Source organism: Vipera ursinii (assembly GCF_947247035.1).
Source record: "Vipera ursinii genome assembly, chromosome: 4".
In the NCBI taxonomy this organism is placed as follows: domain Eukaryota; kingdom Metazoa; phylum Chordata; class Lepidosauria; order Squamata; family Viperidae; genus Vipera; species Vipera ursinii.
Window position 1 is genome coordinate 23,675,648 of NC_139514.1, and position 25,744 is coordinate 23,701,391.

At 37.2% G+C, this 25,744-nt stretch overlaps 1 protein-coding gene across 3 annotated transcripts; it reads left to right on the forward strand.

Moving 5' to 3' along the window:
- Window positions 1-30: 30 nt before the first annotated feature.
- Window positions 31-24,083, forward strand: USPL1 (ubiquitin specific peptidase like 1). Of its 3 annotated transcripts, XM_083362643.1 has the most exons (9): window positions 31-191; window positions 7,458-7,615; window positions 8,065-8,193; window positions 10,600-11,215; window positions 15,255-15,368; window positions 17,324-17,453; window positions 18,483-18,608; window positions 19,515-19,672; window positions 20,695-24,083. In XM_083362643.1, exons 2-9 carry the CDS (start codon window positions 7,529-7,531, stop codon window positions 22,533-22,535), a joined length of 3,201 nt encoding a protein of 1,066 aa, XP_083218769.1. In that variant the 5' UTR covers window positions 31-191; window positions 7,458-7,528; the 3' UTR covers window positions 22,536-24,083. The 3 variants fall into 3 exon arrangements, with proteins under 3 accessions (XP_083218769.1, XP_083218770.1, XP_083218771.1); XM_083362644.1 differs by lacking the exon at window positions 7,458-7,615 and having other exon boundaries at window positions 43-191; XM_083362645.1 differs by lacking the exons at window positions 31-191; window positions 7,458-7,615; window positions 8,065-8,193 and adding an exon at window positions 8,659-9,258.
- Window positions 24,084-25,744: the final 1,661 nt, after the last annotated feature.

The window sequence follows — 25,744 nt, forward strand, 5'->3', positions numbered from 1 at the left end:
ATTTCGAGGCGAGGACTCTTTTTTCGAGGGGGACGGTTTCAAGAGGACTCGCCGGAAGTTGCACCAGGCCTGAGCCGGCCTGAACGTGCTGCGAGCGTCGTCGAGGAACCGCAACGGGTGGGTTCTTGACTCTTGAGGGAAGGCTTGACCTGGCGTGGCTTTCGCGGGCTAAGCCCGTGGAGACCAAGAAGGTGAGCTGCGTCCTTAATCGTGCCGGATTAGCGGTTTCCTTAGGGGAGGGAGCCCATGCTCCCGTTTGGCTAGTCCGTTGTCGCCAGCTTGCTGCGTGGTCTGGCGTCCCCACAAATAACAGCATGTTATATAGCAGGGGTCTTCAAACTTGGCCCTTTTATGACTTGTGGACTTCAACTCCCAGAATTCCTCAGCCAGCAAAGCTGGCTGAGGAATTCTGGGAGTTGAAGTCCACAAGTCATAAAAGGGCCAAGTTTGAAGACCCCTGCTATATAGGGTGTAAGTAATTTCCCTTACCTACGGAGAAATCGGGTTGCTTATCTGAGCTTGGGGAAGGCTGCGGCTCGGTGCGTGTTTGAACACGGGTTTCACTGCGTTCCTGCACTGTAGTGTATGCAAGTAGCTTCGGGCATACGCAGCTAGGACGGGGAAGGAGTTTTCACGAAGCTGTGTTCAAGAGAATGCCCGTCAGATCTGTCCGACTGCAACTTCCAGAGGTTTCTAAGATATATGGGTCTCGGGAGTTGTAATTCCGTGCACCTGTAGTTCATCAAACGGGTGAAAATTCACCTGTCTTTTTTTTTTTTTCTTATGGAAACCAGGTGTTGGGTTTGCTAGGCGTAAACCTTAAGGGAGAGCCTGGAATTCCCCGAAAGTTAACTCAGTTGAACTCCATAGGATTGACTTCTTGCACACGTGGTTTACACAGGAGACAGAATTCCACCATTGATATGCGGTGTATTTTTAAACGGCAACACTGTCTTGGTTAAATGTCTATGGAGATTCTCAGTCAGCCCGGTCATGGCTGTCTCAAAGGTGCTTTTTCAAAAAGCAGCTGGGCTTTCTTTGTTTTTCCTTGAAGACCTTTCACTTCTCATCCAAGAAGTTTCATCAGTTCTAACTAGATGGTGGAGGGATTGGAAGGATTAGTTCTGACAGCATCTGACTGACAGATCTGAAAGCAGCTATCGGAACTAATCCTTCCATTCCCCCCCAACACCACCCAGTCAGATCTGATGAAGTTCCTTGGATGAGAAGCAAAGCATCTTAAAAGGAAAAATGAAGTCCAGTTCTCTTTTGAAAAAGCACCTTTGAGACTATATCCTGGTTAAATTATTTGTAATTTTGAAGCAACTACTTGTATTGCAGAATGCAGATTTTATCTCAACATATTGAGGTTAAAGGTTTTACTTTTTTCAACTCTAGTTTCAGTTATGTGGGGGACTTCAATAAAAAATGATTATTATAGATCTCCATTACATGGCGCATAGACATGTTGAAGAATACCCTTCCCCCTTGCTTTGTTTTTAGCATATGACTGGTATGCACTGTTTTTACTAAACTAATGATATTAGTACTTATTTTGATTCAATATTATATCCTTTAGTTTTGGAACACTTTACTATGGGTATAAAACATTTTCTAAAGGCAGTTTTACCACTGTGTATTTACTGTTTGTTTCTCTGTTATTATTGTGCTAATATAACAGTAATGATGACAGAAATTATATTGCTTCATTGGTGGTTTAGATCAGGGGTAGGCAACCTCGGCTCTTTTATGACTCATGGACTTCAACTATCTGACTCAGCTATCTGACTCAGGAATTCTGGGAGTTGAAGTCCAAGAGTCATAAAAGAGCCGAGGTTGCCTACCCCTGGTTTAGATGCTTTTAAGTGATTGTGGTAAATGCTGTAGCCCAAAGGAAGCCGGAAACAGGTACAAATAATGTTTGTTTTATATGATTTTAATGGTGTAAAATTTAATTCTTTGGATGCTAATTTATTCAATATGCAGGTAGTCCTCAACTTACAACCACAATTGAGCCCAAAATTTCTGTTGCTAAGCAAGATAGTTAAGTTTGGCCCATTTTGTGATCTTTCTTGCAACAATTATTAAGTTAATCACAGTAGTTGCTAAGTGAGTAACATAATTGTTAAATCAATCTGGCTTCCTCATTGACTTTGCTAGTCAGAAGTTCACAAAAGAGAATCACATGACCCTGGGACACTGCAACTCATAAATATGAACCGGTTGCCAAACATCCAAATTTTGATCATGTGACCGTGGAGATGCTGCAACAGTTGTAAGTGTGAAAAATGTTCATAAGGCACTTTTTCCAGTACCATTGTAACTGGTCACTAAACAAATGGCTATAAGTCGAGGAATACCTGTAAGTGATGTTTATGGACTATATTTTCTGTCAGAAAACTTTCAAGGAAATATAATACCCTTCAGTATGTTTTCTATCTATGTACAGAATAATTGTACTTTATGAAAATTTATAGCACTGTGTAGCCATATTCATTAATCCATAATACTTTCATATTTGTTTAGCATCGAATAGGATTAATACTACAATTGTGATTCTTTGTCAGACATAGACAAACATTTGCTGTTTTCTGCCGTGTATATGTTCTCATGATACTCATTTGTATAAATGTTTTACTTTATGTAATGATAAATTACATTATTCTACAAAACTGAGTAGAACATTTCAGATAGCAAGTGTAATACTGAAATTGATTAAATGTACATCTGAAAATGGCATTTCTAAACATTACAATGCAGTGACATTCTAACTCATATCTGTGTATAATTAATACTAAATTCTATTATCCTTCCCATGTCACAAAGTGCATTAAAAGTGAATGGACTTTTACTATTTCATAGCATTCATCATGAACCTATTGTGCAAAAATTGTGCTTGCTTTTTGTATCCAACATTACTCCATTTTTCATTTTCTTTAATTGTTCATTGTGTTCCACTGTGATAGGCTGCCAACATAATGTTAAGAAGCTGCAGTATAGCCATGTTGTTGTTGTCAAAACCCTCCACTACGTACTATGTTATAGTAGAAATTGCTATGGTTCAGTATGTACAAGATAAATATTTATCAGTATGTTTCAGGTAGATGATATTGGTAGTATTTTCTATCACAAATTCGCAAAGAAAGAATTGTGTAGCTCATGAGTTGGAGTTAAACAGTGCTAATCAAAATGTTTTCCCCAAAACTGTAGTTTTATATCCCAACCTTCTAGCTTTGCCCAGTTTCTATAATACAAAGTGTAGAGACAATACCCTTAAACACATTTTTAAAAATGATAATAGTTGTAACATTGGAATATAAAAAGCATAGCTCCTCTAACTTGAATTCTTAAGTCAATGTGGCACAGAACAATGTTTATATGAAGAATCAGAATCATCTCGGTAGACTTGTAGTTTAAAGAATCTTATCTTGTCTGTTAGTTTGGATTTCTTGGAGCTGTAACCATTCCTCAGGAGAAATGAAGAAACACTTATCTCCCACACAGACATAATTGTAAGGTCATGCTTGCCATTACATTTTGCTATAAATTATGGTATCTGTTGTAGAGTACCTTAATGTTACAGTATTTATTTGCTGTGCATTGTGTGTACTTTTTGCACTAAGGACATGTAAACACCTTGCAACAAGGATATTGCAAATGCACCAGTAGATGAAAGAACTATATATCATGCGTATTAATTTACTTATAGTAGCCATACAGGAAAGAGTGATAGTTTTATATATTTGTTCAATTTACAATTTTTTTCTAGTTCATTGAACAGCAATCCCCAATTTCAGTTTCTTGAATAACTTCCATTTTTATCCAGTAGATCATCTATTATCAAGTGATGTCACTTGATCTTGATGGTTTTATATTTATATGCTTATGTCACTTCCTGTGTTTTTCTTTTGCAAAATATATACATGTGGGGTTTTTTTTTAGAATAATTGCTCCTGCCCATATTTCTGATTTATGATGAACCTTTCATAAGTTCCATGAATATGGAACAAAACTCATTTCAGATATCAGCTCTTAAAGGAAATAAGAAATAATGCACATAGATTTGGTATCCTGCTGCAGAATAGGCCAACATTGTATCTATGTATAAGTAAAAGTTTCACATTTTCCACATACAGTACTAAAGCAACAGTAGGCAGGATTTTTGTTTATGGTCAGCCAATTTATAAGAGCAGTTGTTGGAGTTCTCGGTCTCAAAGATAAAGATATTTACTTTATTTATTTATTTAATTGGATTTGTATACCGCCCTTTCCCGAAGGACTCAGTGCGGTTTACATGGAATTAAAACAAGAAATACAAAAATTAAAAACAATTTAAAAAGATTAAATCAAATCCCTAAAAAATAAAAACCCCAATTAAAATTCTCAGCCTGGGCCAGAAAGCTCAAAGAGCCAGGTCTTCAGGTCCCGGCGAAATGAACGAAGGTCGGGGACAGTCCTAAGCTCCGCGGGCAGCTGGTTCCAGAGGGCAGGTGCACCCACTGAGAAGGCCCTCCCTCTGGGTGTTACCCGCCGGCAATCTTTTACCGGCGGCACCCTGAGAAGACCCTCCCTGTGGGAGCGCACTGGACGAAGGGAACTTGATGCTGGCAGCAGGTGTTCCCTCAGATATCCCGGACCCAAGCCATTTAGGGCTTTATAGGTCATTACCAGCACCTTGAATCTCACCCGGAGGGCAACCGGAAGCCAATGCAGCTCGCGGAGTAGAGGTGTTACATGGGAGTATCGGGGAAACCCTCATCACAACTCGTGCGGCTGCATTCACCAGCTGAAGCCTCCGAGTGGTCCTCAAGGGCAGCCCCATGTAGAGAGCGTTGCAGTAGTCTAAACGGGAGGTCACGAGCGCATGAGTGACTGTACGTTGGGCATCTCGGTCCAGGTAGGGTCGCAACTGGCGCACCAGGTGAACCTGGGCAAAAGCCCCCTGGTCACGGCTCCTATATGGTCTTCAAAATTGAGCCGGGAGTCAAGGAAGACGCCCAAGTTGCGAGCCCTATCAACGGGGGGTAACACCTCACCCTCACACTTCCATATCTAATGCCTGGCATTGTGTATACACATATACTGCATTTCTGAGTTCCATAGCACCAAGAACTTCAAAACCTCAACCCCAGATTTCAAGTTCATCTAAATCTGATGCTTATTTGAATGACTATATTAATGCACATCTTAGCCTCTGTCTTCTTCATCTTTTCAAATGTGCACAGAATTTGGAAGCTAATTTGGATAAGCCCAATGTACCTTTGTATATATATGAATTTCCCCCCATATAATTATTTTTAAGTTTATTGTTTTCTTTTTAAATAATGTATTCAAAATCTATAAGACTTTCTTACAAATAAAAATAAGTGGGGGGGGGGGAAACACTTGTGTGTGCGCGCTTGTGTATCACCATATTAAGACAGGCACTAGTTCACCTTCAACCATGGAAACTCATATGATAATGCCAAGCTGTTTTGAGGAAATATTAGAGGAGGGAATGCGATGTATGCCATTTTGAACTCCTGAAAGAAAGCATGCTATTTCAGGGATAGCCTATTAGATATTTTGTTTGAGAACTTCAGCAGTGGTTTGTCATTGAGTATGCTTATTGGAATAGAGTCCAAAATAGGTGGAAGTAGCCTGTTAATTATCTCTAGACCACGGGTGTCAAACTCAATTGCATCACATGACATATCGTGACATATCACGATGTTTTTTTGCCTTTGTGGAGCTGGGGTGGGCGTGACCTGCGCGTGACACATCCGGCTCTCAAGCTGCCAGTTTGATATCCCTGCTCTAGACTATCTGAACTAAATAGTTCTTAGTAAATTCCAGTTCACATTTCTTTCTTAAAGACATAATTTATATGTGAAATGGGTAATAGATAAAGCTGGTTAAGCATTCTATGTACATTCTTTCATGCTTATATCTACAACCTAAGTATAAATTTTATTCAGAATTGTTGAATAAAACAAATGTGGCAGTGGCATATAGACACTCTTAATTAATGTGGCATTAATTGCAGTATATGATAGTTCTGCATGCAGTTAGTGCATTTTACCAAAGTAAACATTTCTCACAAGAAGAACACTTACAGAATAGAGTTTTGGCAGTAATAATAAAATAATGAGCTCCAAAGCTTCCAAATTAATTTAGAGTTTTACAGGACTGAGGAAAATACTACCTCTTGATGTGAATGCACTCTCTTAGGTTCCCAGCTCCTCTTATGTCTAATTTTCGAGATACAGTTGCTGTTCTCTTGATTATTTTATAGTCCTGCATTATTCTACAACCTCCTTATGATTATTTGTGACCCTCTCCCTTTCACGTATCTTGTACTTGTGCTGCATTATATAATTCTTCTTAAAGTTACCTTTTAACCAGATGTTTAAATCATGATCGTTATATTGGAACTGTTGTAATGCCACACCGTAATTAACATTCATTAAAACTAACAAGAAAAGGATATGAAGCTAAAGATGTGTCCACAAAACCTCCTAAGCGTAGTCCTAAAAAGTAGGTAGTATTGTCTGTCATCATACATAAATTATATCACATATTCCTGGGATGAGCAGCTAGAACTGGATCAGAATCAGCTGTCACTTGATTGTATCAAATCTTAAGGAATGAAGATGTCATATGTTGACAAAAACTCAGCCTCCTGATGTAATTAAGTTTCTATAGAGAAAAAAACATGGAACCATCACTCTCCTTCTAGATGAGACAAGCGCTCTGCACTGAACAACCTGAGTGAGGCCACTTCTTGTGATTTCCTGCCTGATTGTTCTCTGCTTTACACAGAAAGATTTATGCTATCTCCTCCTTCCCTAATTGGTTGGAAGTGCAGGACAGCTGGTTCTCCCCAGACCCTTCTTGATCATCAGGGATCTTTTTCTGAAATAGCATAGTGCTCTGCCTGCTTGTATTTAGCTGGAGTAGAGCACTGGCCCTCTTTTATTTTGCTGGGGTTCTTGGAAATAGGATTGATTATAGGAGGAATGGGTCTTAAGAGAGGAACGGAGGTATTACCTAAGTACCTGTGAGTTAGAGGGGTAGGGCTATTGGGCCACATGAAGTGTAGCATACAATGTAGGTGATTCTTTCTGCCTAAACCTAGTGGCATTGCATTAGTAGGACAAAATGTGAAGTCATAATCTATCATGCATTTGGATCTGATAAAGACCAAATGCAGCAATATTTTAAAGAGCATTGAGGTGATTAATTCACCTGTTTTGTAAGAGATGAACATTTCTTAGTTTTGTTAGGTGGCATTATATCTCCATTGTAGTGTATAACACATTCCCTTACCCTGTTCTTTGTTATTTATTTTGATGTACCGTAATTAAGCACTGCCCTTTTATGCCAATCCCATACATTTCTTCTAGGCTATGCTTTCTAAGAATTGCTATGAGAACAATGCTTATGTAACTTTTTTCTGTTCACTTTTTATTTTTCAGGATATATGGAAAAAAATCCTTAAGACTTGAAAATGTTACAAGTGACATGGTAATTTAGCCAGTGCCTCAGAATGATGGATTGCCAGAAGATTGGAAATGGTTTGCAAGTGACTGATATAGGGACATCTGCACTCCACATGGTGGGGTATTTGGGAAAAGTCAGTTCAGTTCTTTTTCACATTGCGCAAAGTTCCTTTTTATTCTTTCTCAATTTTGAGATTTTTCTTTAAAAAAAGATTTACAGGTCTAATTTTAATATATGACCTCTTAATTTCTTATAAAATTATTTTTTCCACGGAAATCTTACTGAAATGGCGAAAGATTTACTGTTTTCAGATCTTAGTACAAATGTGTATATGAAAATATTTGTTCTAGTTCATGAAATATACATGGAGTTCAGAATTATAGTGATATGTTATGCTCTATATAAATAAAAGTGAACATTCTATAAAAGTCAAGTTATCAATGATATAACTTGTTCTAATATTTATTTGTTTTGGTGTTACTTTCTTGATGTCAAATTCAGCTTTGCATATTATAAAAGTTATTTAGCAATGTTTTGATCTTTCAGCTTAATACATTTGTTGTCTGATATTAATCTATTTAGAATCTTAATTCTGCCGAAGTAACTCCAGATGAATGCTGCCCAGCCTGTAAAAAGATTGGTTTGATGCGACGTATAAGAAAATACAAGATCAATTTTGAAGAATCTATTTTTCTGTGTGAAAATCCACAGGTATTTCAGTAGTTTGTGAGGTTATTGACTTAAAGTTTGTTCAGCATTTCTTTATTCTGTCCTCCTTAATCTGGACAGCTTTTGTAATATACCAGATAATTATTGTTCTACTTCATTACTGAATAGTTCTCTGACATAGAAAATAATTTCAACTATCTCACTTCTATTAAAGTCAAGCATGATTCAGCAAAATGGTTTTCTAGAAAATCTACATATAGTGAGTCATATGATGTACAATATGAAAGGAAACCGATAAGAAAGCAAAGTACCCATTCTATTTCCATTATCTGTAGCATTCTTAGACTTCATAGATAATTTATAGAGCAGTCTGCTTAGGATACCTAAAGGTATGATGCCCCTATTGATTTTTAAATGTAAAATAGTGTAGTTAATTTCTAGACGTGTTTTTATATTAATTAGCATTGGTAAATCTGGATTTGTACAGTTCTCCAACCCATTTTGTGAGTCCCAGAATCACTTTCCCCAATTTACATAGATGCTGTATAAAATAAAAACTAAAATGTATATTTAAAGCCTAAGATAAATTTAATGTGCTTATGTTGAGCTTAATTTTCCTAGATCACTCATGATACAAAAAAGTTGGCCCTTTTCCTTAAGTAAAGGAATCCCCAGCTTCCCTCCCTACCCAGACTTATGCTCCTCATATAGTTGAACATCTCTTCCTTTATGGATATTAAGTGGCTGCTTTAGTCCCTACTTGCCTCAGATATATCTGTGAATATGAATCCTGCCATTTAGTACTCACATCCTAATGTTTTATAGATTAAAAAAAATTACCAGAGAAAGAAGAATCCTTTATGGAGCCTTCACAGTTTTCTGAATTATAGAGGCATCTTAGTACAAAAAATAAATTGCGAGAAGAAGAAATAAGAACCTGAAAAGAAAGAAGTATTAGGTCTTCTGATATTAAACCCATTCTCATCTTTTACTTGTCAGAGTAGGCTGGAACACAGGCTCAGTGAGAAAGAGGCAACAGGTACCACTCTGGTTGTGAATAAAGACATGAAAAAGATTGCAGCAACGAAAGGGAATCTAGGTTAAAAGGTAAAGGTTCCCCCGCACATGCGTGCTAGTCGTTTCCGACTCTAGGGGCCGGTGCTCATCTCTGTTTCAAAGCCGGAGAGCCAGCGCTTGTCCGAGGACGTCTCCGTGGTCATGTGGCCGGCATGACTAGACGCCAAAGGCTCACAGAACGCTGTTACCTTCCCACCGTGGTGGTCCCTATTTTTCTACTTGCATTTTTACGTGCTTTTAAACTGCTAGGTTGGCAGAAGCTGGGACAAGTAACAGGCGCTCACTCTGTTACGCGGCACTCAGGATTCGACCTGCCAAACTGCCGACCTTCTGATCAACAAGCTCAGCATCCTAACCCACTGAGCCACCACGTCCCTTAGAATCTAGGTTAATCAGTAGAAAAAAACTAAAAAAGAGAGTGGCTAGAATCTTCGGCCTCCAGTCAGTAAACTTTTATTTAACCTTGATTCAAGGAAACTAGAAATATCCTTGATTTATGTGGAGTACAGGAAGGAACCAGTAACAGAATTGTATTTCTATGCACACAGGTGTCTAAAAAAGTAATATTTAAAAATAGCCTTCAAAAACATGTATTTCCCCCTCCCCATAAATAATTTTAAACAGACACTCCATGCAGAGGAAATACTTTTATAGATTTGCTATGCAGTATCAGAGATCCTTTTTTTGAAAAAAAAAATGATATAAGAGAACAATGCCGTTCTTAGCTACTGCTAAGCTTGTAAGCCGCCCTGAGTCTTCGGAGAAGGGCGGGATATAAATGGAATTAAAATAAAATAAATAAAAAATAAATAAAATAGACTAGAATTTCAATAGTTTTTAATTGGATGCCTAATTTCTATACATATAGTCCTCTACATTTATCAACTCTTCGAAGTTACAACAGCACTGAAAAAAGTGACTTATGACTGGCCTTCACCGTTAACAACCATTGCAGCATCCCCATCATCGAGGTGATCAAAATTTGGGCACTTGGCAACCATATCTTTATGATGGTTGCATTCTCCCAGGATCATGTGATTGCCATTTGTGACCTTCCCAGCTAGCTTCTGACAAGCAAATCAATGGAGGTAGCTGGATTCATTTAATGACCATGAGATTCACTTAACCATTTCAGCAATTTGCTTAAAAAGTGCGGCAGTAAGAGTCATAAAACCAGGTGTGATTCACCTAACAACTGCCTTGCTTAGCAAAGAAAATTCTAGTCCGAATTGTGGTTGTAAGTTGAGGATGATGACTGTAGTTAATATTTCTGTGGCTGTTTTCCACTTCATTCCTGATATGCGCATCATATGTCATTAAGCTACCCAGACTAAATGTAAGTGTGATGTTTTTGTTTTGATTTTATTTCAGTGCATTTACCCTCTAGGGTCTGCACCACTAAGCACTATTATAATTCCCAGTGATGCAAAAGGTTATTCACCTCAGGGCACTTGTGGGAAAAGAAAGTTACTTGGCACAAACCTATTGACCTCTTCTATTGAACCATGCTTAAAATTGATTAGGACTGATGACTTGATGGACACTGAGGAGACATTCAGATCTGATCTTATTCCCAACTGCAATGGAAATAATCTAATTAGAACTCGGTCAGGGCAGTCTGATTTTTCACAAGCCAAGCAGCCAACTTTTTCTGATGAAGCTGAATCCATCAACCAGAAAATGGGCTTGGGAGTTGAAGAACAATCATCAGAAGTGCTCAATGTGCAAACCCAGCTGTCGTCAGCCTCTGAGATGGCTCCATCAGTGTCTCAGGTTTTGCAACAAAGAAAATCATCTCTGCGAGAGCCTTTGCGGCTTCAGTGGAGAAATGCACATGCTCTCTGCTGGTTAGATTGCATTCTGTCAATACTGGTACATTTGGAAACATTAAGAATTCTGACTGGAATCTCCAAAAACACATCAGTAATCCAGAGTCTGCTCGCAAAATATGACGAAGCTGCTGTAGTTGTGAACACTTGCCAAAGGGGTAAGCCCTATCGGGGTGTGTGTGTGAGGGGGGGTATTTTGGAGTCATGTTACTTACATATTGTGGTATATGTAAAAACTATGTACAAAAAGTAAAAATAATTGAAGTAGGGCTTATGGCAATGATGGCGAACCTTTTAGAGACCAAGTGCCCCAAAACTGCCCCACCCCTGCCCCGCCTCCACCCACCCACAGGGCCACCCTCCACGGCCCGCCACAGATCGCCCAGGCAGCCCAGCAGCGCCATGGTGGCCACGCCCTCCACTCGTGCCCCGCAACATCATCTGTTTGCTATGGGGCACATGACGGGATGCCATGTCCTTGGCTGCACTGCTCCTGGCGGGCCGTGCTTGGGGGCAACTCTCCTCCGGGGGGCCTGCTGGTGTGGAGGGGAGCCCGTTGGGAGGCGGGGCTGTGGCGATGGAATGTGTGCCTACAGAGAGGGCTCCGAGTGCTGCCTCTGGCACTCGTGCCATAGGTTCGCCACCACTGACTTATGGTATCCTTGTTTCCCTCTGGAATCAGATTTGTTTCTAGCATGTACAGCATGTAATACTGGGAAGTGAAAGTTTGGTTCTTAAAAACCTTAGAATAATAAAAAAAAAACACCTAATGAAAGCTGTTCAGTTAAAAATCTGTCAAGCTTTACTTTTTTTGTGGGTCTCATGTCCACTTTCACATGCCATTCTTTTTTTTTTATTGAAAAGTTTTAAAATACATTTTATCTTTAACAATCCCTCCCTCCCCCTCCCCTACCTATCCCCCCTACCCCTCCCCCCTCTCCCCCCCCCCCCCGACTTCCCAGAGCTAAGTACAAGGTATAAAAACAGAAAACAATCATAAACATCCATATGCTAACAACAACAAACTCTTAAATCTGTCGCCCTCTAACTCATATAAAATAACTACAAACAATATTAATATTACATATAAAAAGAAAGAAAAAGAAAAAAAAGAAAGGAAGATTCATTCAAATGCTAAGTGAAACTTTTTAGTCCCATATTTCTTCTGGATATATTCAATCCATTTTTCCACTCCATAATATAGCGTTCTTGCGAGTGATCTTTCAAATAAGCCGAGATCTTTGCCATTTCTGCCAGGTCAGAAACCTTTAAAGTCCATTCCTCTATAGTCGGCAATTCCTCCTTCTTCCAATACTGACCTATTAGAAGTCTTGCTGCTGTAATTAAATTCAACATCAACTTAGTGTCCACAACAGTAGCTTCTGTAATTATACCCAACAAAAAGAATTGCGGAGAAAACTTTATCTTTTGCTTAAAGATCTTCTGCATGTTCCACCAAATTTTTATCCAAAAAACCTTAACCTTCTTACATGTCCACCATATATGAAAATATGTTGCATCTTCATCACTGCACCTCCAACATTTAGGCTGATAGTTCGGGTACATACTTGCCAGCTTTTTAGGATCTAAATGCCATCTATAAAACATTTTATAAAAGTTCTCTCTTAAGTTTTGAGCTTGTGTAAATTTTACATTCCTCACCCAAATCTTTTCCCACGTGTCCATTGTAATAACTTCTTGAATATTTTGGGCCCATTTTATCATACAATCTTTAACAAGCTCTGTTTCTGAGTCAATTTCTATCAATGCAAGATATATCCGTTTGATATGTGCCGGACCCTGATTTCTAATTTGCTTTATCAGATTTTCATCAGTCATTGTGAAGCCAGTTTTCTGATCTTCTTTCCACCTGGCCCGTAGCTGAATATATTGAAACCAAGTTTGAATAATCTTCTCATCTCGCAAGAGGCTATACGGTTTCAGACACCAAACATTTCTTTCCAAACTTAAAATCTCTTTATACGTAGTCACATCATGTTTAAAACCAACATTTATATTTTCTATTGCGTGTTTTGGGATTGCCCACAATGGTATCTTACAGTCTAACTTATGTCTGTACTTCTTCCAGACTCTCAACAATGCCTGTCTTAAAATATGCACTTTAAACACATTATCTACCTTCTTATCATACAACAAATATGCATGCCAACCAAACAACAAGTCGTGGCCCTCAAGATTTAATAATCTCTCTTGTGTCAAATTAATCCAATCACTTATTCCTGCTAACGCAGCAGCTTCATAATATAATTTAAGATTGGGCATTTTAAGACCACCTCTTTCACGAGTATCCTGCATAATCTTAAGTTTAACTCGCGGCCTTTTCCCTGCCCAGACAAATTTGTTGATACCTCGTTGCCATTCCTCCAGATTAGAGTCTTTCTTAAGAACCGGTATCATTTGGAATAAGAATAAAAATTTAGGCAGGACATTCATTTTCACTGCTGCGATTCGCCCCAACAAAGACAATTGCAATTTTTCCCAGCTTTCCATTTCTTTTTGAATTTTTCCCCATAATCTTTCATAGTTATTTTTATACAACTTTGTATTAGAGGGTGACAAAAACACCCCCAAATATTTAACCCTTTTAACAGTCTCAAATCCAGTTAATTCTTCTAAAAGGGCCTTTTGCGATGCTGTCATATTTTTGGCTAGAATTTTAGTTTTTTGTGCATTAACTTTAAATCCAGAAACCTTCCCATATTGCATTATTATCTCCATCAGGTCCACAACAGAGTTCTCCGGCTGGGTCACCGTAACAACCAGATCATCTGCGAACGCTCTCAATCTATAATCCTGATCTCTAATTTGTATACCCTTAATTCTTTCCGAATTCCGTATTTTTATCAATAATATCTCCAATGTTAACACAAATAACAAAGGCGATAACGGACACCCTTGCCTTTTGCCCTTCTCAATATTACAAGCTTCAGTCAAACTATTGTTAACTATTATTCGGGCAGTTTGTTTTTGATATAATGCCCTAATTGGTTGCACAAAGTTATCCCCAAAGTTCATTTTATCTAAAACTTTCATCAAAAATTGCCAATTCAATTGATCAAAGATTGATTGATCATCTAAAAAGATTAGCGCCGCAGAGATCTGGTTGTTCCTTTCCAAAAACTCTAACACATCAACTATATGCCTCACATTATTCTTCATTTGCCTGCCACTAATAAACCCAGTTTGATCCCCATGAATCACCTGTTGCAGAACCCTCATCAGTCTATTAGCCAACACCTTAGCAAATATCTTGTAATCTGTATTTAAAAGCGATATCGGTCTATAATTTTTTACTTGAGTAGCATCTTGGTCTTCCTTCGGAATCAAAGAGATAAAAGCAGTTCTCCAAGATGGAGGCACCTTTCCCCCTCTCTGAATTATCTGAAACAGTTCCTTTAACGGCTTTATCAACTCCATCACATGCCATTCTTAATATCTCTGTCCTGTTCCCTAAATAAACATTTACTCCTAAAGCTCCATGTTTGCTGATCACTTCACCACCCACTATTATCATCCAGATGTGACCAGATAAAATACAAATGTAATAGTAGTTTGATATTGAAGATAATTTTCATTGAATGTTGTCATGATCTTGAATTAGTCCCATGTAGCAGATGTGATACCTGGTATATAATTAATTTTCAGATTGATCTTTTGGAAATCGTTCCTATATCTATTTATCTTCTAAAGAGCCCCTAAGTGTTTGATAAGGAAATGCAGGCACATTAAAATGCATTCTGGGGTATGTTTCAGGTATCTTTGAACAGGAGTTAGGAGAAAACATAGCAACTCTCTCTGGCCACCTCATAAAGAGTGATTATTAGTATTTGCAAACATTTTTCAAGAATGCTAATATATCAATATTTCTGTTTTTCTACTGGGTGACTAGGAGAATATCTGATCAATTTTTGAAGAATCCTAAGTTTCCTCAGAGTGCTGTTTAAAAAGCATTTCCTAAGAGCAGAATACAAATGTGTCTTTGGCAAGCATAGTTAACTAATAGCTTTTATGCAGCTTCCAGTCAGCATATTTTCTGATGGCTACAGAAACTGAATTAAATAGCAAACTATTTTCCTTATGAATACATGGAATGGTGAACTGTACATAGCTGATTGCTGAAATGGGGTGTTTTGGGGGGGGAAAAAGGATATTGATCAGCAAAACTGTTTTGTACAGATGAACTTGCTCCAGAAGTTCCTTTGGATGTTTTGTCAAAAGCTGAATCGATTTTAAACGAAATCAGGAATACTGTATTTGTTCAACTTCAGCCATTGCTTGGGTGTAAATTTGGTAAGTATTGCTAAATATGTATGTGTGAGGTTTTTGTTTATTTTTGTAACCTGTGGGGAGAACAATGATTAAACAATGAACTGTATTTTTAACCACTGCAGTTTGCTTTCTTATATGCTTTCTTTTTTCCTAATTCTTTCATTAGAGCTGCAGAAGAAACATTCTGAGTTATATATTAATATGTATACTAATATATACTAATGCATTAACATGCTAAGCTTGATCTGTTCATTAGCTGCAAATTTGTCATTAATTTCTATGGCATAGTGTTTATATTTTTGCTACTTTCTGAGCCATGCAATACTTATCTGGTCTTAAACAGAATAATCCTAAATCAGTCCATACAGCCAGCTTTTTCATGGGGTTCAACCATTTGGTTCTGGAAAACTCAAACTCAGCATGAAGACATGAGCTAGTATTTCAGTAACTATTGTATAATATATGAATATTTAGTGGAATACTTCCTTTGAATATAATAAATTTTGAGTTTTAATTTAGTATATAGGAAGCAGCCATATATTGAGACAAATAATATATTTTTCTTGCTTATCTACAGACTCATTAGCAGTAGCACTCTGGGATTTTCAGATGAGTCTTTCCTGGCTCTGTAAAAATGGTAGTGATTAATTCTGAAACATTTTTGAAAGCAAACCTTGTGTTTTTACAAGGCCAAACGGAAGGAAATCCTGGATAATGAAAACAAAGTAAATGAACTATGGCATTTGCCACCAGTCATCACACTTGCTGTCTTAGATTAGACGACTATGACAGATTTATGGAAAATAAAGGTACTAGTCATGATAGCTGTATATTACCTCCACTTTCAGAAGCACTGTTCCTCTGGATATCAGTTGCTAGGGAACCTGAACAGAAAGGTGCAGAAGCACTAATGTTTCTGGGCTTCTTGAAAGGAATAGACTGTTTTTTTGACTCAATGCAGCATAGTTGTTTTAAGCATTGGTGAAAGGAAGGAGAAACCATTTGAATGTTGAAATAGTAAATAGGAACTGACATAGCTTGGCCCTTTAAGAGTTCAGGCACTTCATTCTTCCCAGACTTACAACAATAAAAAAACAAAAAAAAATATAAACCACATGCGTGCTAGTTGTTTCCAACTCTAGGGGCCGGTGCTCATCTCCGTTTCAAAGCCGAAGAGCCAGCGCTTGTCCGTGGACGTCTCCGTGGTCATGTGGCTGGCATGACTAGACGCCAAAGGTGCACGGAACACTGTTACCTTCCCACCGTAGTGGTCCCTATTTTTCTACTTGCATTTTTATGTGCTTTCGAACTGCTAGGTTGGCAGAAGCTGGGACGAGTAACAGGCGCTCACTCTGTTACGCGGCACTTGGGATTCAACCCGCCAAACTGCCGACCTTCTGATCGACAAGCTCTGCGTCCTAACCCACTGAGCCACCACGTCCCTTAAACATGACACTAGCAAAGGAATAAAAAATAAAAATAATGGAAATACAGTATACTGTATGAAATTAAAAAGATGGGTGGAGGGAGAGCAGGAAACAGGGGAGAGGTGGGGTCAGCTAATTAGTCCAGTAGCCACCCCCAGTGATGTACCCAGTGATGTGTATAATGTAAAGTTTATAGTATTAAATATATTTTAGTTTTTCGACACTAGGAAACACTGTAATCTGTAGTCTGAAATATACTTGCAGATCTAACTAGAGAGATTTATCTTAAATATTTATAGATGTATCAATGCCTTTGATCCTTTCATCTCTTATCCTTTCATTATATCACCAATATATACTATGCATGTTACAGTAGTATAAACTGGCACGCAAACATTGTTAAGAAAAGAATTGGCTCTTATTTCTTAATACTTAAAATACATTTTTAAGAGAATAGAGTATATTTAGAATTATACGCTTCACAACTCATTTCTGAGAAATAATCAACATTACACGTATTGTCTTGTGGTTTGTTTGTTTTTTTCAAAGGGGAGGAAGAAAGTCCAGTGTTTGCTTTTCCTTTACTTCTGCGGGAAGATCAACACGTAGAGAATCTCTTTCTCCATTCTTTCTCCTGGAAGTTTGAGTGTTTGCAGTGTGGCTACCACGTCAACAATAGGTAAGTTTCTTTAAAAGTTCTGCACTTCCTTCCTCCTTGGTATAACCATGTATTTCAATCAGTGTTTTGCAAATAATACATTATACAGGCAGGAGAGGGCAGTTGTGAGCATGTGATTTGCCTACTGGGCATCTTGAGTCACAGATCTGAAACAGCATAACCATCTACTGAAATATTTGAGAGTGGTTGGGTTTTTATTCTTGACATTCAGGATTTATCCTAGCTGTTGCAATTGTATGCATTGAAATATAAACATTATAATTTTTAAAGTGTCTTAATATATGTTTTCTTGCAGCATAAAATGGGAAGCCAATTACAGGTGGTAGCTTCATCCTAAACTTCCCTTCAATATTACCCTAAATTTATATCTTAGTTCAATCATTTTATTTGCGACGGTCTTGCTATCCCAAATTAGCATTCATATTTAGCTCTGCTAGATTTGTATTTATTCTGTTCTTTAAACTAAAGCAAAACATCAAGGATGAAGGAAAAAATAAGTATAAAGTAGAGGGGAAAACAAAAATAGGACAAATAAATTGAGACTATGTATACATAAAAATATAGTAATTTCCAGGAAAAATCAAACATCTTAAGCACCCATATTCAATATTTTGATGCAGAAAAACCCATTTGGATGAAGGCATCTATTAAAAACTTAAATTTTCAAAGAGGTACTTTGTATCTATTTAATTTATAACCCATCTAAAATCTAAAGTAGTCATAATTAATATGAGATTTATATAGTACTATATCTTGATGGTTAAATTTTTATGCATTTTGAAATAGAAGTAAAATAGCTTTATCTTCAAAAATTTCCAGATGGATTTATTGAGTTCAATCTCAAATTATCCCTACAGAGTTTAAAATTTCCAGAACATATAACTTTTATAATATTGAATAGCGTCTCATAATTTAAGTGAAGTAAATGTGCGCCATTCTTTAAATTGTCCCCAAGTTATGACATCCTGTGAGTATAAGAAGAAATTATTAAACTTGTTTCATTTGAATATATATTCATATTATTTTTAGTTGTCAGCGGACAATGACAACGTTTACAAATATAATCCCAGAGTGGCACCCATTGAATGCTGTTCATGTTGCTCCCTGTAATAAGTGCAATCACACAACTCAAAGAAGAAAAATGGTTTTGGAAAAGTAAGTGAGCATTTTATTATAATCCTCAAATGAGATAAACCTACATCAGCAGTTGGTAAGCAATAATAAGCGAAAGCTAATGTAAATTCTTAAGGGATGCGGTGGCTCAGTGGATTAGGACGCTGAGCTTGTCGATCAGAAAGTCGACAGTTCGGTGGGTCGAATCCCAAGTGCCGTGTAACAGAGTGAGCACCTGTTACTCGTCCCAGCTTCTGCCAACCTAGCAGTTCGAAAGCACGTAAAAATGCAAGTAGAAAAATAGGGACCACTACGGTGGGAAGGTAACAGCGTTCCGTGCCCCTTTGGCGTCTAGTCATGCCAGCCACATGACCACAGAGACGTCCTCGGACAAGCGCTGGCTCTTCGGCTTTGAAACGGAGATGAGCACTGGCCCCTAGAGTCGGAAACGACTAGCACGCATGTGCGGGGGAACCTTTACCTTAATGTAAATTCTTAAGATTTGTATTTATGGCTTGTTGATTTTATAGTTGGGAGTATTAGTGTTTGTATTCATCCATCAAGCCAAGCCATGACATATTTTTCACAGAGCATGCTATATTATTCTAACTGTAGTTTATTCAATAAATCATGGTTAACTAATGTGGCTTAACATAATGTTGAATTCAGTTCTTGAATGATATTATATAAATACGAAGAAATCAGGAAATGCTCTTTAACAATTCCAAATAAGATTATATAAATAGTATTTATTTATATAATCTCACTTAGGATGTAATTGCCAAATGTTTTGCATTCCTTGAGGTCTCTGTGAAAAGTCATAGATAGGTTACTGATATTTAGCTTTTAATCCCACTGCATGATTTCAGTTTTGATGAGATAATTAACACTAGTCTCAGGATTTTATTTTACTTCTAAAAATCACAAATTGTTATGTTTATTTGGTAGGATCTCCTCAGTTCTGATGATGCATTTTGTTGAAGGCTTGCCGCATAACAATTTGATGGCCTACTCATTTCAGTTTCAAGAATATTCATATCAAGTAACAGCGGTAGTTCAATATCAGAAGGCAAAGCACTTCATAACTTGGATCTTGACTTCAGATGGTAAGTACACTATTCTCAGTATCAGCTTTATCTTTTTTAAACATCCATCTATCTGTATTGGCTAGTAATACCAACAGTCCCTGTATAAATAATAATACAGTGGTGTTTGATCCACGTTCTGAACGGGTTACAGAAATATAAAAGACGTTTTAGGAGCATAAAGATCTGGGGGGAAGAAATCAAGGGTAATAAAAGAGCGGGGGGTGAATTAGCCCAAAAACATGTTTACTCGTTTTAGAAGTCTCTTCTGCTAGCCCCTCCCACTACACACACTTTAGAGTAAATCATCAGAGCAAGCCAAATCTAATTAGATTTCAGCCTGCTTTTTCTGATTTCTGCTACCTATTTCAAAGAAGCAGAAAGTTTACCCTACTTGAAGAAAATAAAAAGTAATAAAGTTAAAGGCACATATATTTGTGTGAATTACTGATAAATGGAGAGTTACAGGAGACTTTAAATAAGTTATAAGCAGCAATTTTTTGATCTCCTTTGGTGAGCACAAGCCTCCAGGCAGTCAAGCAGAAATGTCCTTGCAAAATGTCAAATAATTATTTTTTTCTTTTGAGACTCTCAATGGAATATTTGTAACTTACATAGATATTTGGGCGGGGGGGGGAACATTTGAAAATGACTCAAACGTTTGTAGGCATATTAATAATGCTGATTTATACGAGATGCATATATTGCATAAAGTATAATGCAATGTCAATGAATAATAAGTCACAGGCTTTTATTGTGAGAATCCAGTAAACAATATTTTGAAATCTTGGGGGATATTATGGTTGGCTAACTGATTTTCAGTTAAATCATGGAAACATGGTTAGTGGCTGTCTGGCTATTCATAGTTCTCTATCGAAAAAACAAGTCAGATATATTTAGTTCAAAACTATTTATTTTCAACAAACCATGCATAAATTATAGTTGCACGTACATATATTCAGTGAGTACTAGATGTTAGTTTTTCTGAAATGTATAATAAATGCACCCTAATATTCTGAATTATTCATATTTTATTTTTTTAGGAATATGGCTTGAGTGTGATGACTTAAAAGGTTCATTCTCCAGAAGACATCATACCTTTGGGGTTCCTTCTGCAGAAATACATATTGTCATTTGGGAAAGAAAACCACCACAAATCACCAATTATCCGGATTTGCAAGTTGAAGAAGCAGTGAAAGCACAATCAAAAACTACAGTTAAATACTCTAGTGATGAAACTGCAGAGAGTGCACCTTTAACTTGTCACAAAGCAGTTCACATGGTAAACACACATATAGAGGAAATAGAAAACTTAGTAAGCAATCAGAAAAATAGTTTGCTTCATGGCTTGGGCAACCTGTCTGATGATGATGTTGTAGCACTGAATCTTGACTTGGGTGGACAGCTGTTAGAAGGTAGATATATAGAAAATAAGCAGATAATCAGAACAGGTCCATTGCAGTTGCAAGAGTTGGATGAGAAAGATGTATGCCCACTTACTCCTGAAGGGGATATTCAAAAAAGAAGTGTAGTGTTAGGAAATACCGGTGCTCCCATGCATGAAGGACAGCCATCTGATGCAAGCAATTTAGTTACTACACCATCAGATGCTTTAAGTAATGGTAAAATAAACTTCTCATCTGAAATATCATTGTCACAAGTCACCTTAGTTCCAGCAGAAGAGAGCAGCAATTGCCATGCAAAGAACCCTCAGAAAAAAACAAGCAAAACAAAATTAGGCAACATGCCTAGCGTTGTAGAGGTCAGTCAAGAAATAGAAATAAATCCCCACATTTCTGCTCCATCTTCCCAAAGCCCTACCTTTCAGTCATCCAGTACAAATGGAATTAAGCCATCTGTAGCCAGCTGGGTAAATGGCTTACTTGGAAAATATTCTTCCTTTATGCCTAGAAGTGTTTTGGTTCCTAATAAATTAAAAAACTGTAAAAAATCAATGCAAAAAGAAACAAACACCAGTTCGCTTGTTAAGCAAGCAGGCCACTTCTGTGGATTCCGAACTAAATCTTCACAGAAAAGTAAAGTGGCATCGTTGGATTCTTCAGATAGAACTCTGCCAACATCATCTCTGATCGCTTTTGCTGTTGCAAACACCCCTGTCAAAAATCTTGTGCCTGATAGCAATGGTGAAGCTGTAACTAAACGGTCAGCTTCACTAGATGCTTTCACTAGCCAAGATTTGCTGAAAAGTAACTACCATGGAAATCGGAATCCTATATCTGTTGAAAATACTGGGTCATTTATTGATAAAACTCATCAACTACGCTTAACACTTTTACAGCAGCTTAAAGCTAAAAAAGAGAAATTAGCTTCACTAGATAAACTGGTAAAAGCTAAGAAAAGACACAAAAACTCTTCCAAGAAAACTATCAAAGATCAGACAAAAAAACAGATGCAACCCTTGCAGACAAGCTTGTTATGTACCCAAGAAATGCAGACTGATGTTTGGGATAGTAAATCTGTTAATTCTCCAAGTACTGACATGTCCCAGTGCAGCAGTTCAAATTATGATGACATTTTATCCGAACTGCTGCTGTCTCCAGCTACAACCATTGGTTCTTTAGAATTTCCACAGGAAGAAGAGTGTAGATACCTGGAAATGGGAGATGGCAGTTCACACATGCCGATATCTATTGATCAAAATACCAGTATACAGGCCATAAATAGTTACTTTAGTCCTCTAAAGGAAAATGGACTTGAAGACCACAGAGATCCATCAGCAATCAAATCACCTCTGAAGAAACTCGATTTTGAAAGTTCTGCAAAGCAGGATCTTCTGGATGATCTGTTTTCATGTTCATTGAATTCAGTAATGGCTAACACTGAAGACTTGCATCACTTTGATGAATCATTGTTAGCTTGGTGAATTGTGTTTTAACAATTTCAGTATTTTTGTTTGGTTGTCTTTGAGAGTATAATTTAAATTCAACCTAATTTGCACATGATTCTGTATATTTAAAATGTTTTTTTATATTTTTATTCTTAATAAATTGGGTTTGCTTTTCTGCCTCAAAACCACTATTCGCTGGAAGAGATGAGACTGATTCTTGTATAAAGTGTCAGTGATAAAAGTTGATGCCTTAAAAGCCATTGTAGTAAAGTATTCATCTAAGATCTCTTATCTATGGCTGAGCTAAAAAATGCTCTGCAAACATCTCTAAAAATGTAGACTACGATGGTAATCATTGTATGGTAATTTCATTTCTGATAAACCTCCCTTTTCAAAAGTGGGCCTACAGGCTAGACTTAAAATTTTAAAGAAGCCATTTTATTTCTATTATTTTCTGTTCCAATGAAATGCCTATCTAAAATTATGGTCTGCATAACAGTGGGAATGTTAGCATATAATCTGTCCTGCCTGCTGCTTTTTTGCTAAACAGGCCATAATGCAGATGAATTATGTTAAGATTTAACTCAAAGAGATTTCTACTAAAACCCAACGATCTGTGAACCTGTTAATCCCCAATCCTTTGAAATGTGGTTTTGAAGTATTAAAGCAACTTTTAAAGTTAAAACCGTATTTCCTTTTCTTCTGCAACTCATTGGGTCTAGTTTGTTAAATATTCTACCCCATCACCTGGAATACAAAGTGGCAATTGACTGTAGTTCACACACAACTGATAAAAATACAGGCTAAATATTTTTTTAAAAAAAAAATTCTAAATTTCATTACGTATTCATTACAAATCTTATTGCTTAGTAGGTTGTGTGCAATAGGATAGACATTCTTACTTACTTCTATATGTGCCAGACTACTCTTATTTGCAGGTTACTAACATTAAGTCATTTGCAACACTATTTTTACTTCTTCTCATCCTAAAATTTTGTTTCTTGGGTGGTAAATATTGAAAAATATAAGAAATATAAATTATGCTTTAGTTTTTATTATTTAGATTGCTCCAAGAGATGGTAGCATGTAGCAATCTGGTTACTTCTGAAAAGAAGTAAATAGACACACAAACACATCTCTAGAAGTTTGTCAGTTGGCCAAACTATTTTCTCCAAAAGATGGAATATTATTGCTAAATAAATTTAGTTATGAAGAATCAAGCTTGACCCAATGAAGACTGCCTTACATTCATCATAGTCAAGTTAGACTATTTTATAAGTACTGTTACCTGATTTTAATATTTTCTTGTGAAAATATTTAACTGGATTTTTTTTTACTGGCCTCTTGGGCAATTGTGTTTTAGTTTGGTCTAATGATTCAGGCAATAGGCTATAAACCAGGAGTTTTAATCCCACTATTTCTGAAGGCAAGCCATTCCACTGGCTAATTGTTCTCACTGTCAGGAAATTTCTCTTTAGTTCTCGGTTGGTTCTCGCCTTGATTACTTTCCATTCATTGCTTTTTGTCCTGCCTTTTTGTGCTTTGGAAAATAATTTGACTCCCTTCTTGTGGCAGCCTCTCAAATACTGGAATACTGCTATCATGTCCCCTCTAGTCATTCTTTTCTCTAGCCTGGCCATTCTCACATCCTGCAACCATCCTTCATATGTTTTAGACTCCAGGCCTTTAATCATCTGAGTTGCTCTTCTTTGCACTCCTTTCAGAGTCTCAACATCTTTTTATACTGTGGTGACCCAAACTGGATGCAGTATTCCAAGTGTGGTCTTACCAAGGCCATATAAAACAGTATTAACACTTCACATGATCTTGATTCTATCCCTCTGTTAATGCAGCCTAGGGTTGCATTGGCTTTTTTTGCAAATTTGATGAGATTCCTCTCTATTCCCTTATCTAAATCATTTATGAAGATATTGAAGAGTACTGGGCCTAAGACGGAGCCTTGTGGTACCCCACTGCTTACTTCCCTCCATGTAGATGTAGTACCATTAAGGACTACTTGTTGAGTACGGTTTGTCAGCCAGTTACAAATCCATCTGGTGGTGATGCTGTCTAGCCCACATTTTTCTAGCTTTACCAAGAAGTAGGTTGTGGTCTACTTTGTCAAACGCCTTGCTGAAGTAACAGTTAAGTAACATTAAGTAACAGTTCTAGTTGCAAATACTTTTATTTTGACCAGTTGGCTATGTATAAACTGTCATAGAATGTAAGAGTCACAAAAGACTTTGAAGATTATGTAGTCTAACTGACCAAGGCAGGAATCCACTACAGATGACAGATAGCCGTCAATCTGCTTAAACATTGCCAGAGAAAGACAGTCCATCAGCTTCCAAGACTCCTTATTTTCTTTCTTGATCAGTTCTTATAGTTAAGACATTTTTTGGGGGGATGGCCAACTGAAATCTGCTTACAATTTATACCATTACTTCTTGTCCTGTCTTCTGGAACAACTGAACAATTCTGCTCCACTGCCCTCTCTGTTTTGTTTTGTTTTTAGAATTAAATTTAAGCTTTACAAAAAGGAATATAGCAAATAGGAGAAAGGGTAACAAAAGAAATCAATAACAATCTTAACAAGGGAAGACCATACCTGATATTTGTCAAATATCAAACAACCCTGAAAAATGTTTCTAAGTTAAAATAATGAATCTAATGTTCACAAAAAGTCATAAAATTTATATCAAGGGGGAACATAATTGCTTCATTTTTTTAATTGCTCCACATATATAACAGCCTTTCAGATACTGAAGATAGCCATGAGTTTCCCCACTGTGTTCTCCAAATTTAGCACACCACTTCTCAGATTCCCCCCCCCCCCTTTAATCTTGGTAGATTTTGGGACCTTGAAAAATCATATGAGAGGACTAGCTCAAGCATGAGAAGGAAGGAAGACTGAAGAAATTATCATACAATGAAATAATCCTATTTATGCCCAATACCAGTCAGGCTGACTCTGACTTCACTTCTAAAGTGTGATTTCCAAAGCAACTTGATTTTCACCAGCTTGAATGAGAATTGGTTGGGGAGATATCCAGGAGAATTTAAACAGACTTTAATTTGAGGAATCCTACATGGGCAATAGGGGATGATGGTAACAATAATTCAGCATGCTTGGTGATGAATGAATGAACCTTTATTGTCAAAGTACAACCATGTAAGTGGAAGTAGTGCCACTAAGAGCATTTTAGCAATCTCAGATTTATTTAAACAAAATGGGAGTTCAGATC

What these genes read in the sequence shown, in the direction of transcription:
- USPL1 (XM_083362643.1), top strand. Translation starts at nt 7,529, where the DNA reads ATGATGGATTGCCAGAAGATTGGAAATGGTTTGCAAGTGACTGATATA. An exon ending in TGTGAACACTTGCCAAAGGG is followed by an intron (nt 11,216 to 15,254) that starts GTAAGCCCTATC and finishes TGTTTTGTACAG; the next exon opens with ATGAACTTGCTCCAGAAGTT. An exon ending in GGCTACCACGTCAACAATAG is followed by an intron (nt 17,454 to 18,482) that starts GTAAGTTTCTTT and finishes TATTATTTTTAG; the next exon opens with TTGTCAGCGGACAATGACAA.